General features: G+C 53.2%; 2 protein-coding genes across 7 annotated transcripts in view; one reads left to right on the forward strand and one right to left on the reverse strand.

Annotated features, from left to right (window-relative positions):
* The window catches only part of SLC6A6 (solute carrier family 6 member 6), an 88,858-nt gene extending 79,629 nt beyond the window's left edge, over positions 1-9,229 (forward strand). For all 4 annotated transcript variants that reach the window (XM_058725873.1, XM_058725877.1, XM_058725874.1 and 1 more), the window contains 2 exons: positions 1,283-1,453; positions 4,722-9,229. In XM_058725873.1, coding sequence (XP_058581856.1) covers positions 1,283-1,453; positions 4,722-4,862 — 312 coding nt within the window. In that variant the 3' untranslated portion in view covers positions 4,863-9,229. The remainder of the gene's footprint in view (positions 1-1,282; positions 1,454-4,721) is intronic.
* A 5,106-nt stretch (positions 9,230-14,335) lies between these two features.
* GRIP2 (glutamate receptor interacting protein 2) overlaps positions 14,336-15,662 on the reverse strand; it is a 93,685-nt gene continuing 92,358 nt past the window's right edge. For all 3 annotated transcript variants that reach the window (XM_058725879.1, XM_058725878.1, XM_058725880.1), the window contains exon 24: positions 14,336-14,815. In XM_058725879.1, the coding sequence (XP_058581862.1) occupies positions 14,657-14,815 (159 nt within the window). In that variant the 3' untranslated portion in view covers positions 14,336-14,656. The remainder of the gene's footprint in view (positions 14,816-15,662) is intronic.

A 15,662-nucleotide genomic window follows, 5' to 3' on the forward strand; every position in this document is an offset into this window, starting at 1 on the left:
CCTGTCACCACTCTGTCCCTCCCTGAGATGAGGGAGGGGTAGATCAGAGGTAGGCTGTATCCCCAGGCAGTGGGATGAGGTCACCCTAGTGGAAAGAGGAATGTGAAGGGGCAGGTACTAAGCTTCCTCGTGCTGGGAGAGCCCAGAGTAGCGCTCTCCTGGGCCCCATCCCAACCTAAGCTACACCCCACCCTTAGGGATGGAAGCAACAACAGGGCCAGGCAAACGGTAGTTGCCCCCGGGAAAGTATCTGTAGCCTAATGCTCTCCCTTCCCCTGCCACCAATTCTGATTTATGTGGATTTGTCTTCCCGTCAAACCGCAGTTATTAGATAATGAAGATTTAAGTCCTTTTTACGTTGTGGATCCATCCAAGGCAATCCTGGGTCATATATGAGATGCTATAATTTTGACCAGAAACAAGCCCTGGGCCCTCCCAACCAGCCTTATGTGCTCTTCTCAGGGAAATGTGGACTTTGCACAGGCTTTGGGGCTCAGAGCTCACCGCACCCCACTGTTCATGGATACTGATGGCCACTGGCCACTGGCTTGGGCTTGGGGCTGGACACACCCCCACAGGGCAAGACCCAGGTCTACACCCTGTCCTGGGGGTCAGGGATGGAGATGGGTGAGTGGGGGAAGGGAGGAAAGGCTTTCACCCAGGCAGCTAACATTTATTATGCACCTGCTGTGTACATCTGGAGCTGCACCAGGTGTTAGAGAAACAGGGGAGCAAAAGAGACGTCCTGCTTGCCCTCGCCGATTCAGTTAGGTCGGGGGAGCATGTGTGAAGAAGCAATTAAAACCGTATGCTTTCTGGGAAGGAAAGGTATGGTCACCTGACAGAGTCCGGGCAGGGCCTGGACACGTAAGACGAAGACAGGACCATTCGAGCTAAATGAGGATGGAGGGTAAGGGCTCGAGTCAAGAGAACAGCCTGTTCTAAGGCCCCAGGGCACGCAGCTTAAGGAGCTGGAAGGATCTCAGGACAGCTGGAGTGCGGACATGGAGAGGGGGTGGCAGGCTGGTGAGGGGTGAAGGGGCACAGCTCTTGGCTAACGTTGCTGGACGGACTGAGGGACTTGGACTGGATCCTGAAGGCACTGGGGGACCATGGAAGGGTGTTGAGCAGGGAAGCGACGTGGTCAGGTTTGCCCCAGGGGAGGTCCTCAGGCAGCCGAGTAAGGAAGGGCATAAGGCCCCTTGAGTGGGCCCTGCCCTGCTCCTAGAGCCCCCTGCTCCTGATGCCAGGGCCCCCCTGACTGCCCCATCTCTCTCCACAGGGATGTTTTATCTTCTCTCTCGTCAAGTACGTACCCCTGACTTACAACAAAGTCTACGTGTACCCCACCTGGGCCATCGGGCTGGGCTGGAGCCTGGCCCTGTCCTCCATGATGTGTGTCCCCTTGGTCATGGTCATCCGCCTCTGCCAGACGGAAGGGCCGTTCCTTGTGGTGAGCACGTGGGGCCGAGGCTGGATATGGGGGTGCGGGAGGGTGAGAAGGGAGAGAGTGAAAGCCAGCCACTGGCTGTCAGCTGTTCCATTTGCTGTGTGACCTTGGGCACATTGCTTGCCCTCTCTGGGTCCTAAACCCGTTGCCTGCCCCCTGGAGGGGTTGAGGTTGTCAGCAGGCATGTGGGGAAACAGGAACAAAAACAGTTCACATGGACGAAGGCTCTGGTGACATTCAGAGCAGAACTGTGGCAGGGCGAGGAATTTGCCAAGCAGAGAATGAGAAGTGGAAGGGTGTGACGCTTGGTATGTTCACAGGGAAGGACAAGTGATAGCGTTTGGGCAGCAATGACATGTTCTGAGGGGGGCAGGTGAGTGATGAAGCTTGAGAGGTGACAGTAGCTTTGCATGTCAGGCTAAGAGGTAGGGCTTTATCCTGGGAGCAGTGGGGACCATGGTGCTGAAGCAGTAAGACAGGAGACAAGGAGCTGGGAAGGAAGCCTGAGCTCCACCCAGAGGCCTTCTCTTACCCTGGAGCCATGTTCTGGATAAGCCCGGCCCGTGCTGGTGTCCCCTTCCCCAGATCTGTGGCCCCATCTGCTGCCTGAGACAGGCCCTCAGTCCTCCAAGCTTCTGTGCCTGCCAGTCTCCCACCCCGAGGTCCCCTCCTTACCACCAACCCCTCAGAAATTTCTCTAACAATACTGCAGATTCCAGGCTGTGGCAAAAACTGGGGCTCTTTCCAAGAAATCCTTTTCTTAGAATCTCTCTTAACCTTTGGGCTTGGGCCAGCTCCAAGACTACACTGTTTTGTTCTGGACTCTTTTTATTGTTATTCTCTTAAAAATCTGGAGCCAGGATGTCCTGGGGCCCTGGCTCCCCCTTGGGCTGGGCCGGTTTCCTTGTGGGCAGAGGAATGGCCTGGAGGTGGTGTTGGTGGGGGGAGAGGGGTGGCTGGGCAGAAGGCACCATCCTTCCCTAGACAGAGGAAGCAGGCCAGGGTGTGCCTGGGAGGAAAACATGAAGCCACGAAGCCGGGGTCTGTCTGAGCTGGGATAGCCCTTGGGCCCTTGAGGTGTTCCTGCAGCATCGGACCCATTGTAATTTGTCAGAGGACACAGGGAAGGACCCCAGCACTCAGCCAGAATGCTGATAGGACCTGTCATTTGTGAAAATCCTGAAATACGGGGTCTGGGGACAGATCTGTGATCGCTATGGTCCTGAGCTTTCCACATGTCCCTCCCTGCCCCGCCCCCCCCCGCCCCCCCGCCATTACCTCTTGCAAACCCAGCCCCTCCCTGGGAATATCCAGAATGTCCCTACTGCCCAGAAACTAACGGGTTAATTGGGGCAGAGCAGACAGTCTTGGATGTTTGTTCCAATTGGTCTCTGCCCACAGCAACCACATATTTCAACCCTGGGGGACACCTTACACTAACTTGTGTCCCTTCAAAGCCTAATTTTAAAATATTGTTCCATCCCAAGTTCAGAGGTTTGATGAGAATGGGTTTTGGCGGGGTGGGGGGGGGGGGGCGGGGAGGGAAGGAGGGTGTGGAGGTGGGGAGGAGGAGGGTGTGGGTGAGGCCTCCTCCCAAACTTGCACCTCATGGTTGCCTCCAAGCCAGGTGGATAGCCAAAGCGCCGTCCTCTGAAGGCATTTGAGCCACCATCCATCTGTTTGTCACGTGCCCCTCGACCTCCTGTCTGCGCTCCCAGCCATGAGCTTCTCTCTGAGCCACATTTGTAAACTGAGAGCTCCGTCCCGGGGTGACTCCCCTTCTGTCCACACCTCCCATATACGTGGAGTCCCGGGTGGCTGTCTGGCATTGCCTGCCTCTCGTCCCACCTTCTGGGCTCACAGCTGTATAGAGAGGCAGCATGACGGCAGGGAGCCGAGCCTGCTCTCCTGCTGGCCCTCCGTCCCTTACCCTTTCCCTGGGGCCTCCAGGCTGGTTCCCCCAGAACCAGGCGGGGAACCTGGGCAAGGGAAGGACTCACTCGGGGCCAGGAGGGACCTGGAGAAGGCGATCGAAAGTTGCAGCAGGCAGCCATGTGCTCAGCTCTGGCCTGTTGTTACTAGTTGCCAAATCTTGCAAGGTTTTAAGAGCAGATGGAAATTAAATTTGGATTTTTCGAGTGAAATATGGTAGCTCTTGGGGCACCTGAGTGGCTCAGTCAGTTAAGCGTCTGACTTCAGCTCAGGTCATGATCTCGTGGTTTGTGAGTTCAATCCCTGCATTGGGCTCTGTGCTGACAGCTCGGAGCCTGGAGCCTGCTTCCAATTCTGTGTCTACCTCTCTCTGCCCCTCCCCAGCTGGCACTCTGTCTCTGTTTCTCTCAAAAATAAATAAATGTTTAAAAACATTTTTTAAAAAAAGAAATGAGATATGGTAGCTTTTAATAAGCAGCTTAAAAATTGTAATATACTTAAGTTGAATGTAAATGTCTAAAGAGAGGATTTTTTATTCACAGCTGCTTCCTATTTAAGTCTTTGAGTAGACCCTTGGCAGCGGAAAGCTGGGGGTCAGGAACCCTGAGTTCCAGTCCCAAATCCGCTGTGGGTCTTCTGGGTGTCCTGGGAAGGCTCTTTCCCTCACTGATTCTATGATCAGGCAACCAGCCAGAAGGATGAAACTCGTCCTGTCCCAAAGTGATGGGACAACTCTCAAGAAGTCCAATCTCAGGTCCCTCTCTGAGGACCTCAGACACGAGCAGTGTCTCTGAGCCCCCAGCAGGGAGAACTAGATACCTGCAGGAGAACGGGAGGGCCATGCAAGAAGGCAGGAAATGTAGTTTACAGGTGGCTGAGGAGTTGGGGGTTTCTCCTTGGGGAAGGTAGGAAGCCAGAGGAGGCTCATAACCGTCTTCCTACCTCGGGCTTACAAATTGCAGAAGCTCAGCTGCTTTGTAAGTCAGAGAAATCTGGGGATGGGGATTACAAGGAGGCAGATTTCAGCCTCGTAGGAGAAAGAAGTCGGAGCCAGGCGGTATGAGTCCCCCTGTCCCTGAGGTGTGCAAGCAGGGGTTGGCCAAGGAAACTACTGACAGGAATTCTGCCCTCATTCAGGGCCCAGAGGGACCTTAGAAGAAGCACCTTAGTTCAGCTCCTTCATTTGCTAGTGGATGAAATGGGAGGTCCAGAGACAGGGGTAGTTTGCCAAAGGCCAAACAGCGCACTGGCCGGGCTCGGAGGGGATAGACGGCTGTGGTGAAGAGGGGAACTAGGACGCCTGACTTTCCTCTCTGCTCCCATCCTCTTCCTTCTCCAGAGACTCAAGTACCTGCTGACCCCGAGGGAACCCAACCGCTGGGCTGTGGAGCGCGAGGGAGCTATGCCCTACAGCTCCCGCCTGGCCGTGAACGGCGCTCTCATGAAACCAACCCACATCATAGTAGAGACCATGATGTGAGCTCTCGGGCGCTCGGGCGGACGGGCTGCTTCCCTGCTGTTTACTAACATTAGATTCTCATAGGACCAGGTTTACAGAGCTTTCTATTTGCACTAGGATTGTTTTTTTTAATTGTCACAGAAAATGTTACTCTGTGTGCGCGCGCGTGCGTGTGTGTGTGTGTGTGTGTGTGTGTGGTATCGTGTGTATGTGTTTTTTGTTTTGATTTGGGGATATTTTATACAAAAAAGAAAACCCACCGGCGGATGTCCGGGGCGAGGCAGAGTTTTCATATTGAATTAGATGTATTTTATGGGAACTTGGTAAATTTTTCTTTGTATTTTTTTTTTTTTTACATATAACTATATATACATTTAGAGATTGTCATACACTTTTACCACTTGAATCGATCTTGCCAGCAACAGATCTCGTTTTCAAAAGCAATTCTTCGGTGCTTGTATAGCTGGCAGAAAGTTCTGCCCCCAAAAACACAGGGTGGAATTTTCCTGGACGGGAGACCCATTTTAAAGGTGTAGTACCTTCTCAGCCTGGTTCAGATAGAAGCATACAGCAGAGGAGAGGCCCCACCAGCCGGCCTGACCCAGAGGGGTTAGAGAAAGGAGGGCCACAAGGAGAGGTTTCATTACACTTGTCTTAGCCAAGAAGAGAGATGCCAAATAGTGAATCAGCGCCTCCAGTCAAGGGACTGACTTAAAGCTGACAGGTGAGGCCTTACAGCCAAAGTCTGATTCTCTAGAAACCGTTGCACCAAGAGCAAAATCCCTCCTGTTATTTTGAGATGGAGGGTGGATAGTCAGAAGGACTGTCAGATCGATTGTCAGGACCATTCATCGGAGCGGGGGCAGTAAGAGCTCCCAAGAGGGTGCTGGGGAGGATGGAACCCTGACATTCAGGAGGCCTCGGGAGGCTGCTTCCCTTCCACGGCTTCCTAGCTAGAGTTCGGGGCCGGCGTTGCGGGAGCCGCCAGCGGTCTCAGGGCTCCGACCCTCACACGGATGGGTCTGTTGTGTTTTAATGGGGTTCTATCAGGTTCTGGCCGGCCCCCCGCTGACCTCTCTCACAGCTGCGTGTAGGAAAGAAGCATGATGTATTTGGTGAGGGACGAGGGGTGAGCCAGTGGACCAAAGGGTGTGGGCCCAGGCATTCAGAGAGGCCTGATGTCAGGGAGGGGTGCTTTTCTTTCCTCAGCAATCCACGTTCAGCTCTGTCCTCGTCTCCCAGGGGCTGGGAAACTCCCGACACGCTCCCGGCTCAGGGCTGCCCCCGTGGGAGTGCCAGGAGTGCTTTTGGAGCCTCCCTGGATCTTTGACTTGGGCGAAGTGCTCCCAAACCCTCCTCCCCGTTCAGGCACAAGAGCAGCCCTTGGTGGTGACTCGGGAGATGGTGAAATTCTTCACAACTCCTGCGGTAGCTGGTGTTAGATACACACTATGTGGGGACCGAGGAGAGGAGGTGAGAGGGCATTTTCTAGAAGGGTGGGATTGTTCAGGGGGCTGGCACCCCAGAACTGGCTTACCCAAGAGCCTGTCTTCTCTGAACCAGGAGAGAAGGTACTCCACCTTTAAAATCCCAAGACGGACACGTCTCCGCCCCAGCCCCCATTTGGACCTAAACTGTGCCATTTAAACTGTCACTTCCAAGTTCAGAGTCTAAATACGACACGTTGTCACGCACAAATTACAGTGACGGCCTCATGGGGCGTGGAGAGTGGTCCAGCTCGGGTTTTCGGAGCAGGGGCTCTCTGAATCCTGGAACCCTCTCCCCAGATTCGGGAGGGGAGGAGCCTCTGGGGTCCGAGGGGCAGAGGCAGTTCTGAACCTCTTCTCTTTGGCAAGCATCCACATTTCACTGTTTCCAAAGCATATACTCTGCCAAACAATACCCAGTCCTATTCCAAACTGTTAACAATTCTGTGTTCCTGTTTCTCTATGTATTTATGGTTGCCACTGTGTCTGATTTGATTTTGTCGGGTTTTTTTTTCCTAATTTTACCGAGTAGCAATGTGACCTGTTTTCCTTTGTCTCATGGAACTTAGTGAACTAACCACTGTCAACGATTGGGGACAGGTGACACGTGGGGTCGAGGGGGGCCTGGCGTGCAGTGGCTGCCTGGGCATTTTGTGGCCATTTCAGGCTACAATGTCTCCCCTCTGGTGAAAGGCTACAGTATTTTGGGTTGGTAGGCAAATTGCAACATTCTGGAAATGGCCTGGGAAAGGCCTCTCCTCTTATAAAATTCGCAGACCAAATTCTAGACCAAAGACACATGCAGACCAAGTCCCCAGGCCCCGCCTGGAAGGAAGGTCAGCCACTTTCCCCAAGCCCGCTCCTCGACAATCGTCCAGTGCACCTGTCTCCAATTGGACCCTCTTGTCTACTCCCCTCGCCCTTGTGTTTCCGCAGAACTTGGCTCTGTGAGTACAAGGTGTGATGGTGCATGACTTTTCTATGTCTCCTCATAAAGGAAACCTGTCATTGGAGCTCATGACTCTGGTCCTCCTGTCTCTGGAGAACAGGCAGCCCCCCCACTCTCTGCCTTGGGATGGGTTAGAATTTCCAGTGCCCGCAGATAGCCCAGCAGGCCAGCTCTGGAAGGGAAGCGAGGGAGGTGGTTAAAGAACTTGTTTTAGGATGCAGAAATGGGTAAGGGCCTCAGGATAAATCTCACCCAGGGAGATGCTTCGCCGGGCCTGGCATGGGCCGTGTCAGTCCCCGCGGTGGGCAGTCTTGCGTGGTCAGTGCCTCCCCGGTCAGCGCCCTTATAAAATGGGGGAAATGAGACCTGCTGTGAGGAAGAAGCTGGGCACGGCAAGCAGGGACTGGAGCCGGGCTGTCTGGAGTCCGTCTGGCTGCAGGTTCCCCAAGGGGTGTGTGATGAGTGGCGCGTGTAGCTCCCCAGTGTTCTCCCTGAAGACCAAAGACGAGCCTTTATGAAAAAGGAAGCGCTCTGTCCCCCCAGCGTTCAGGGACGAGGAGAGCAGCACCCCCCGTCCTCTCACCATCCTCGGGCCAACTGGACCTCAAGCTGTGGCTCCATGGGACCGACGACTGCCCTTCCTCTGGTAGGAGAGGTGGCACCCGTTCACCCTGGCCCTGCACCCAACAGCCCTCTGTGAGCTAGGAGCTGACCTCCCTATGGCACGTGAGGAAACTGAGGCCCAGTGAAGCCGGTTGGTGTGCAAGAGGCAGAATCCCTTAGGCAGGATTTAGCCTGAGGCCACGAGGGACATTCCCAGGCAGAGAAGTGAGTGGCCTTGGATGATTTCTGGGTGACACGGCCCCCTCTCTGTACCTGTGCTCCCTCATTCTTACCCCAGATCCCAGCGCACCCCTAGAGAAGGTGGCAAAGTCCAAGGGGAGTGAGCCACCCTCAGCCTAGCACAGGGTGATCTTGTGTCACCCAGTGCCACTGCACAGTGGTCCGGGGCCCAGCCAGCATCTCCCCAGCACTGCCCCTCTGGACGGGGAAATGCTCTGGGCAGCCAGGGCTAAAGGCAGACACTGCCTCCCTTCCCCTCCAGCCTCAGACACTGGCCAGGAAGGGACCCAAGAGAAACCCTGAGGTGGCTAGAGGTCCCATCCAGCCCTGAGCCCCAGTGTCAGGCAGCCCCAGGCTGGGCTGTCCACGTGAATGCTATAAATAGCCCGGTGCAAAAATCCAACAGGCACAAACCAAACAACATCCCAGATATCAAAACGCAGAGAGGGGTGTGGGCAACCTGGAAGCCAGAGAACAGCATTTCCCTCGCCCCCAACGCCCTGTTAATGCCTGGCCCTCAGACTGCTGTTTTAATCGGAAGCTATGTTTCATTGTTCTCTTGGTGGGTGTCACTACAGACGTGTTCTGACAGTTCCCTGAGGAATCTTGTTATATATTTGGCTTCCAATTGAGATGTTGGCTCCATTTCTTTCTCCCCCCCCCCCACCCTTATTTTTTACCCACTTAATTTTCGAATCCCTAGCAACTGTGACTCTGTATTTAGCACAAGAGAAAGCTGAGAACGTGGGTCTTGCCTCCTTCCAGAAATATGTCTGGCTCATCAGGACTTTTTTTTAAAACTTCAAAATATTTTTAAGATATTTTAAACTTTTGTAAAAAAAAAAAAATCAACCAACGAGAAACTCTTCTGAGGAGGAATTTGTATTTGAATAAGATCCTTGGTGTGTAATTCAGTCTTGCAGTATACAAGCTTTTGTGTATAAATGTTTTATGATATGAATCCCTGTATTTTGCAGGGCTTTTCTTTTCCTCTTTTGCTTTTTAGATAAATATGTATATCGATATTTTAAATTCATCTTTGCTTTTTTTTAGAGGAGTTTGTAATCACCTTATAACATGAAAATAAACATTTCCTTTTTAAAATCCAACACGTGTTGGTTCTGTGTTTTTCTTTTTTAATTTTTCTTTCGAGAGTGTGCACATGTGCAAGCAAGTTGGGAGGGGGGCAGGAGCAGAGAGAGAGAGAGAGAGAGAGAGAGAGAGAGAATCCCAAGCAGGTTCCACACTCAGCGCAGAGCCTGACTCGGGGCTCAATCCCAGGACCCGAGGATCATGACCTGAGCCGAAGTCAAGAGTCAGACACTTAACTGACTGAGCTTCCCAGGAGCCCTTGGTTCTGTTTTGATGAGGCTGTTTTTCCCCATGTTTGACAAGCACCTTAACAGTTTACAAAGGGCTTTCAGTTCTGCCCTAGGATGCTCATCAAAGGTGGGTATTGTAGGGGCCCGAGGGTGGCTCAGTCGGTTAAGCGTCTGACTTCGGCTCAGGTCATGATCTCGAGGTTTGGGAGTTTGAGCCCCGTGTCGGGCTCTGTGCTGACAGCTCAGTGTCAGATTCTGTGTCTCCCTCTCTCTCTGCTCCTCTCCTGCTTGTGTTCTCTCTACCAAAAATAAACATTAAAAAAAAAGGTGGGGGGGGTGGTGGTAATTGTCTACGGAGACACTGAGGCAGAGGCTCACAGAGGGGTACACTTAACTCAGGGGCACAGAGCGAGTCTTTGAAAGAATTGTCCTGGGTCTGCTCCGGGCTGGTTCCCCTGATGCTGGGGACTGAAGCCCACCTGGCATGCATCCCACCCCGCATGGCTGGGACACCTCACATCAGTCTCCTGAGCCTCGGTTTCCCCACCTGGAATAAACTGCTGCCCCTTTCAAGGCTTCGGGCTGATTAGAGGTCATGCACAGGAGTAGTTACTGGCACCCAAACGGGCTTTCTGACCGCCAGGCCTGAGTGGGAGAGGCTGCAGGGAGGAGCATAAGCCCTAGAGGGATGCAAATAGAAATCACACCACAGACTCTGGGGCCTCAGAAGGCAGAACACTCAGGACCTCAGAAAGTATTTGGTACAGGAAGTATTTGGTCCTCTGCGTTGGGAATCGTGTGCTCAACTCACTGTTATAGGTGGGGAAACTGAGGCCAGGAGAGGGGTTCAGCTTTGCTGGGATCATAGTGCAGGTCAATATTTTGGACAGATCAGTGTGTGGGCAAATTTAGGGAAGCCTCCTGGGTCCTTTTCTCCAATTCGCCAGACCAAACATCTCTCAACTCATTTTTTTAAAGTGTATTTTGAGAGAGCAAGTATGTATGAGCGGGAGAGGGGCAGAGAGAGAGAGAACACCCCAGTGCGGGGCTCAATCCCATGGAGCTTGAGATCATGACCAGAGCCAAAACCAAGAGCCACTCAGCTAAACTGAGCCACCCAGGTACCCCTCAGTAATATAAACTCATTATTTATAGATGATGTTAGAATAAAATGCCACTCCCCCAGCTTTTTCTGGTTGTTGGCCTTTCTTTTTTGATATATATATTTTTTATTTTTGAGACACAGACAGAACGTGAGTGGGGGAGGGGCACAGAGAGGGGGAGACACAGAATCTGAAGTAGATTCCAGGCTCTGAGCTGTCAGCACAGAGCCCGGTGTGGGCTCAGACCCACAAACTGTGAGATTTTGACCTGAGCCTAAGACGCCTCACCAACTGAGCCACCCAGGCGTCCCTTGTTGGCCTTTCTGATGGCCTCTGTCCACCTCCCTCCTCCCTGTGTGTTTTGGCCATAACTTGTATTCGAATCCTTGTATTCCATCCCTTACTATTTGTGTGACTTAGGGCAAGTTACTTAACCTCTCTGTACATTTCCTCACCTATGACACTGGGCTAACAGAACCACCTCTGAAGGCTGTAGGAGAATCCAGAGAATTCTTGAAAAGCACACAGAAGTGCCTGCACGAAGCCAGTCTGTAGCACAGGGGTACCTCTCTAGGTCTGGCCCTGTCCACACCCTCTTCCCTGTTTCACAAGGGCCCAGAGTATCGCCTGGCACTAGGGAGAGCAGAGGTACCCTGTGCCCAATCTGGCCTTTGGCTTCCCTGGCCCAGCCACACTAACACACCTCCAGAGATGGGGGGCTCACTCCCTCATGCATAGCTGATGGGAAGAAGCTCTTCATCTGCCCCCACAGAGCTGTGGACCCCTAGTGAGGCCTGGCCGTGCCCTCTGGGCCCATCCTGCCCTGGATGCCCAGTGAAGACTCAGGACATCAGTGAGATCCCACCCAGGATAAAGTGGCTCCATGCAGCAGACCCACCACTTACATGCCTCGGCGGCTTCCTCCTGCAGATAGGATAAAATCCAGTCCAGACCCAAGCCCTCACCATTGGGCCCTGCACCCTCCAACCTGGTCTCCCCACTCTGCTTTTGGGCCTCCTTTCTCTTCCTTGACCCACCAAGCTCATTCCCACCTCAGAGCCTTTGCACTTGCACCCCCTGCCTGGGACACTGTGCTTCCCGGTCTCCACAGGGTTGGCTCCTGTCTTGAAGGTCTCCGCACAAATACCTCTTAAGAAAAGTCCTTCCCTGACCCCGGAGCTAAAGCTCTCACCCTCCACTGTGTCCCCATGACTGTTTTGTTTTGTTTTGTTTTTTCATTCTGAAATAATTCTTTACAATGTACTCCCTTGTTCATTGTCTGTTCTCCACTAGAATTATAAGCCCCATGCAGACAGGACCTCCTCCGTCTTGTTCATGTTGTTTTTCCAGGGGTGAAAACAATGCATAGTCCAAGCAGACTTTTTTTTTTTAATTTTTTTTTTTTAATGTTTATTTATTTTTGAGACAGAGAAAGATAGAGCATGAACGGGGGAGGGTCAGAGAGAGGGTCACAGAGCCCGACGCGGGGCTCGAACTCACGGACCGTGAGATCATGACCTGAGCTGAAGTCAGACACCCAACCGACTGAGCCACCCAGGCGCCCCCCAAGCAGACTTTTTGGATGGATGAATGAATGAATGAAACAGGTAAGATGTCCTAAGATCCAAACAGAAGCTACTGCCAGCCTATGATAAAAAAAAATAAATAAAAAACAAAAAAAGAAAGAAAAAGGCAGACACTCCAGTCCAGTTGCATTTAAATAACTTTATTTAAAAAATCATCCCAATGGCACCCCACCCCCAGCTCCCACGTCATTGCAATCCCTGGCAGAACGGATTTACGCGTGGGCCCCAAAGAGACCCCAATGGCCTTTGCAATGCAGCCCCTTGGCATGTGCTTCCCGAGAGCTCTAAGAAAACCCCATGTAGAAAAATACTTTACAAGGAATATGCTCTAATCTCAGCCAGAGAAAAATACAGCTTTTGAGGGTGGGAGGGACATGTCACAGGAGCTGTACCCAAAATGCATAGGCAGGCAGGATGCTCACCGGGGACTGGTGTCGGGAAATGTCAAGTCTGGGATCTATGATCCCCATGAGAAGCCAGAAGAAATATTGCATATGAGAAGGCCGGCCACGGCCAGGGGCCACCTGCCGGGCCCGGTTGCATACGTCTGGGGGAAATGGCAGAGGCCTCCAGCCCGAGAAAACAGGGGAGCACTGGACGGGTCAGAACGCATCTTCCTTCACCTGCAGCCAGATGCAGCTTTCCCAAGCTGACAGGCCCTGGGAGTATGTCCTGTCTAGCCCTGTCACTTGACAGAGGCCCAGAGAGGCTGGGCAACTTGCCTAAGTTCACACAGCTGTGGCTGCCAGTGGCCATGTCTCTGCTGTGTCACCCCCCACACCCCCAAGCTGAGGGCTCTTGGCTTTTCCTCAGTGCCCCTGTGATGGGTGGGCAGTGCCCTTTCACCCTGGGGCGGATGTTCACACAGGAATCCAAGATAGCAGAGGCATTGGACAGTCCAGCCGTGGCATGAAGGGCTCTCCAGGGAAGACAGGAAAAGGGCAGGCTCTGGGAAACTGGAGGGAGGAGAGGGAAAGCAGGCCCCCAGGGAGAGTGTGGGTGGGGTGCCCAGTGGGCCTGGTTCTGGCCATGACAGGGAGGCCCATACCTGCTCAGAGACTGTCCACCCCTTGATTGTCTAGAGAGGGCCAGACCAGACCCAGAGGGGGTCACGGAGCAACCAAGCAGCAACCCAGGGTGAAAAGAACAGGCCTCTCGACTCCCCATCTTGTCCCTTGAGTGGAAGAGTGTTTCTGGGGGGCCTCCCTTGGAGGGAAGCATGGAGGATGCAGATGGGAATGGGTGCCCCGTTTTCCTGAGACCCCCATTAAGAGCAAAGCAAATCCCCAGACCTGACTGAATCCTCCCTGCCCGCCTCCATCCCTGGGGCCCCAGCCCAGACCACCAGGTGAAGGCCGCCCGTGCCCTTCTCAAAATCAAAAGGGTTTCTGGGTCTGTGGAAAATGAGGACAATGATTTTAAGGGATGCTGGTGCTTCCAGATTTCAAGTGGGAATAAATTTCCTTGAATAACCACCTTGGACACTGTCGCCTTTGGGCATGAGAGAAGACGGCCCATCTCTCTCCTGCCTGCCTCTCTATCTCTGTGCCTCCCTCTCCCTGTCTCTCCTCCTTCACTAATTTAGATATTGAAGAGGAGCTGTGTCATCTAACATGGCATACTTCCATGGTTTTCCCATCTCCACTGAAATGGCAGATGAATGGAAACCCCTGGGTCGTCTGTTCCAAATGACTCCCTCCCGCAGTGTGGGACCTGGCCTGAGAGGGGTGTATTCATATGGATCTGTGCCTGTGCACCCTACAAAAGCAGCAGGAGGGGCTGAGAGCCCAAAGCCACAGTGAGCTTGCCCAAAGGGCCCAGCACTGTGGTCTCAAATCACAGAGGCTTCAGACCAGAGATGCCGAAGTAAGAAAACCACTCGCTTTCAGAGTCGGCAGGCTGACGCTTCCTGGGCTTCAGCCATCCCAGCTCAGAGTCTCTCCAGTGGGGATGCCAGTGAGACCCAAACACCAGAATGCTGGAGAAGAGAAGGGGCTAGGCTCCCACCCTGAGTGGCATCTTTCTTGGTGGGAGGCGGTCCAGAAAACAAGAAACACCCTAAATGCTCTCCCCCTGTTGGGAAACTAACTACCTGAGCATGTGTGGACCCACTGCCCGGATGCTTCATACCTCAGTCCATGACTGCACTGGGGGTATCCAGCTCCCACTTGCTCACCTCTTGGGATGGGGAGCTCACTCCTCCCTACACGGAGCTGGGCTCCCCAGCCCCTCTTCTCCCAGCTGAGCAGCCTGTCTCAGCCCCTACTGAGTGGGGCTCCTCCGGGCATCTTGGAGCCCCAACGTGGAGAAAGACCTGGACGTCACTCCAGCTGGCACAGGGACATCACTGCCTGGGACTCCAGGCACCACAGAACCGGAGAATAGACACAGAGTCCGGTCCCCGGCTCAGAGCCTGCCAGACAGACAGATGGATAAGTGAGCGGCCACTTCTCCAGCCCAGCTACAGGTCTGGGGGTCAGGGTCTACTCGGGCAGCCCCTGGGGTGTCCAGACCGCACGCTGACTTCAGAGCATCCGGGGGCTGCTGGGGCCTGGTGCTCGCGGGGCTCGGCTGCTCTGCGCCAGCGGGTTGCGGCTGATGACCAGTGCCAGGACATCGCCTGCCTCGGCCAGGAGTGGCACCGCCAGGCAGCAGTCGAAGTCCCGCGTGCGAACGTGGTTGACCTGCACAGTATACAGCCAAGGGGACAGAACGGCATTAGCTGAGCCTGTTCTAAAGTAGGTGGGAATCGTGGGACTTCCTGAAGCATGGGCCCTGCCCCAGCCCAGGTACAGGGTAAATCTAGAACACTCCTAGAGAGGAAGTCCTCCTTCATTTAGTTCTCTTTCAATCTTTCCGGTTAGGTTTTATCAGAGAAACCCCAAAGAGGGTGCCAGTACCTCCTTCCCACTCCACGAACACCCACCTCTCTCTCTTTTTTTTTTTTTAACATAAAAGAGCAGACCACACACCCAGCTTCCTGCCTAGAATTTTGTGACATTGCTTTGTTTCTGTTTTATTTTTATTTTAGATTGATCTTTTATGTCAAGCAAAGGGGTGCTGGGTTTTCATTCCTAATTGACACGAAAAGCTTCCTTTCAAAATAAATTTCAGTTGAACTGAAAGGAAACATATTTAGTAAAAATGTAGCACTGATATAGCAGAAATCACATCATGGGAACAAAGGTAGCTGGGGCCTGGGAAAGGCGGTGCAGGGTGGCTGGGCCAGGCCTGTCCCAGAGCTTTCGATCTGCTCACCCACATTTCCCAGGCTCCCTTGCAGTTAGCAAGGTCACATCACTAGTTCCGGAAGGCCAATAGGCTGTGAAGGGGAGGAGCAGGTGTTCTGGGTGAAGGCAGGAAAAAACCCATGTGTGATGTTCCAGTCGCTTTTCCTAAGTCATGTCATCTAAGGTATTTACAAGAGGGTACAGCCCCCATCAGCCTGGGTGGATTAAGCCTATGCCAGCCCACTGTGGACAGGTATACGTTCATGTGCGTTAAGCTACTGAGATTCGGGGTTGTTACTGC

Source organism: Neofelis nebulosa, chromosome 4 (assembly GCF_028018385.1).
Source record: "Neofelis nebulosa isolate mNeoNeb1 chromosome 4, mNeoNeb1.pri, whole genome shotgun sequence".
In the NCBI taxonomy this organism is placed as follows: domain Eukaryota; kingdom Metazoa; phylum Chordata; class Mammalia; order Carnivora; family Felidae; genus Neofelis; species Neofelis nebulosa.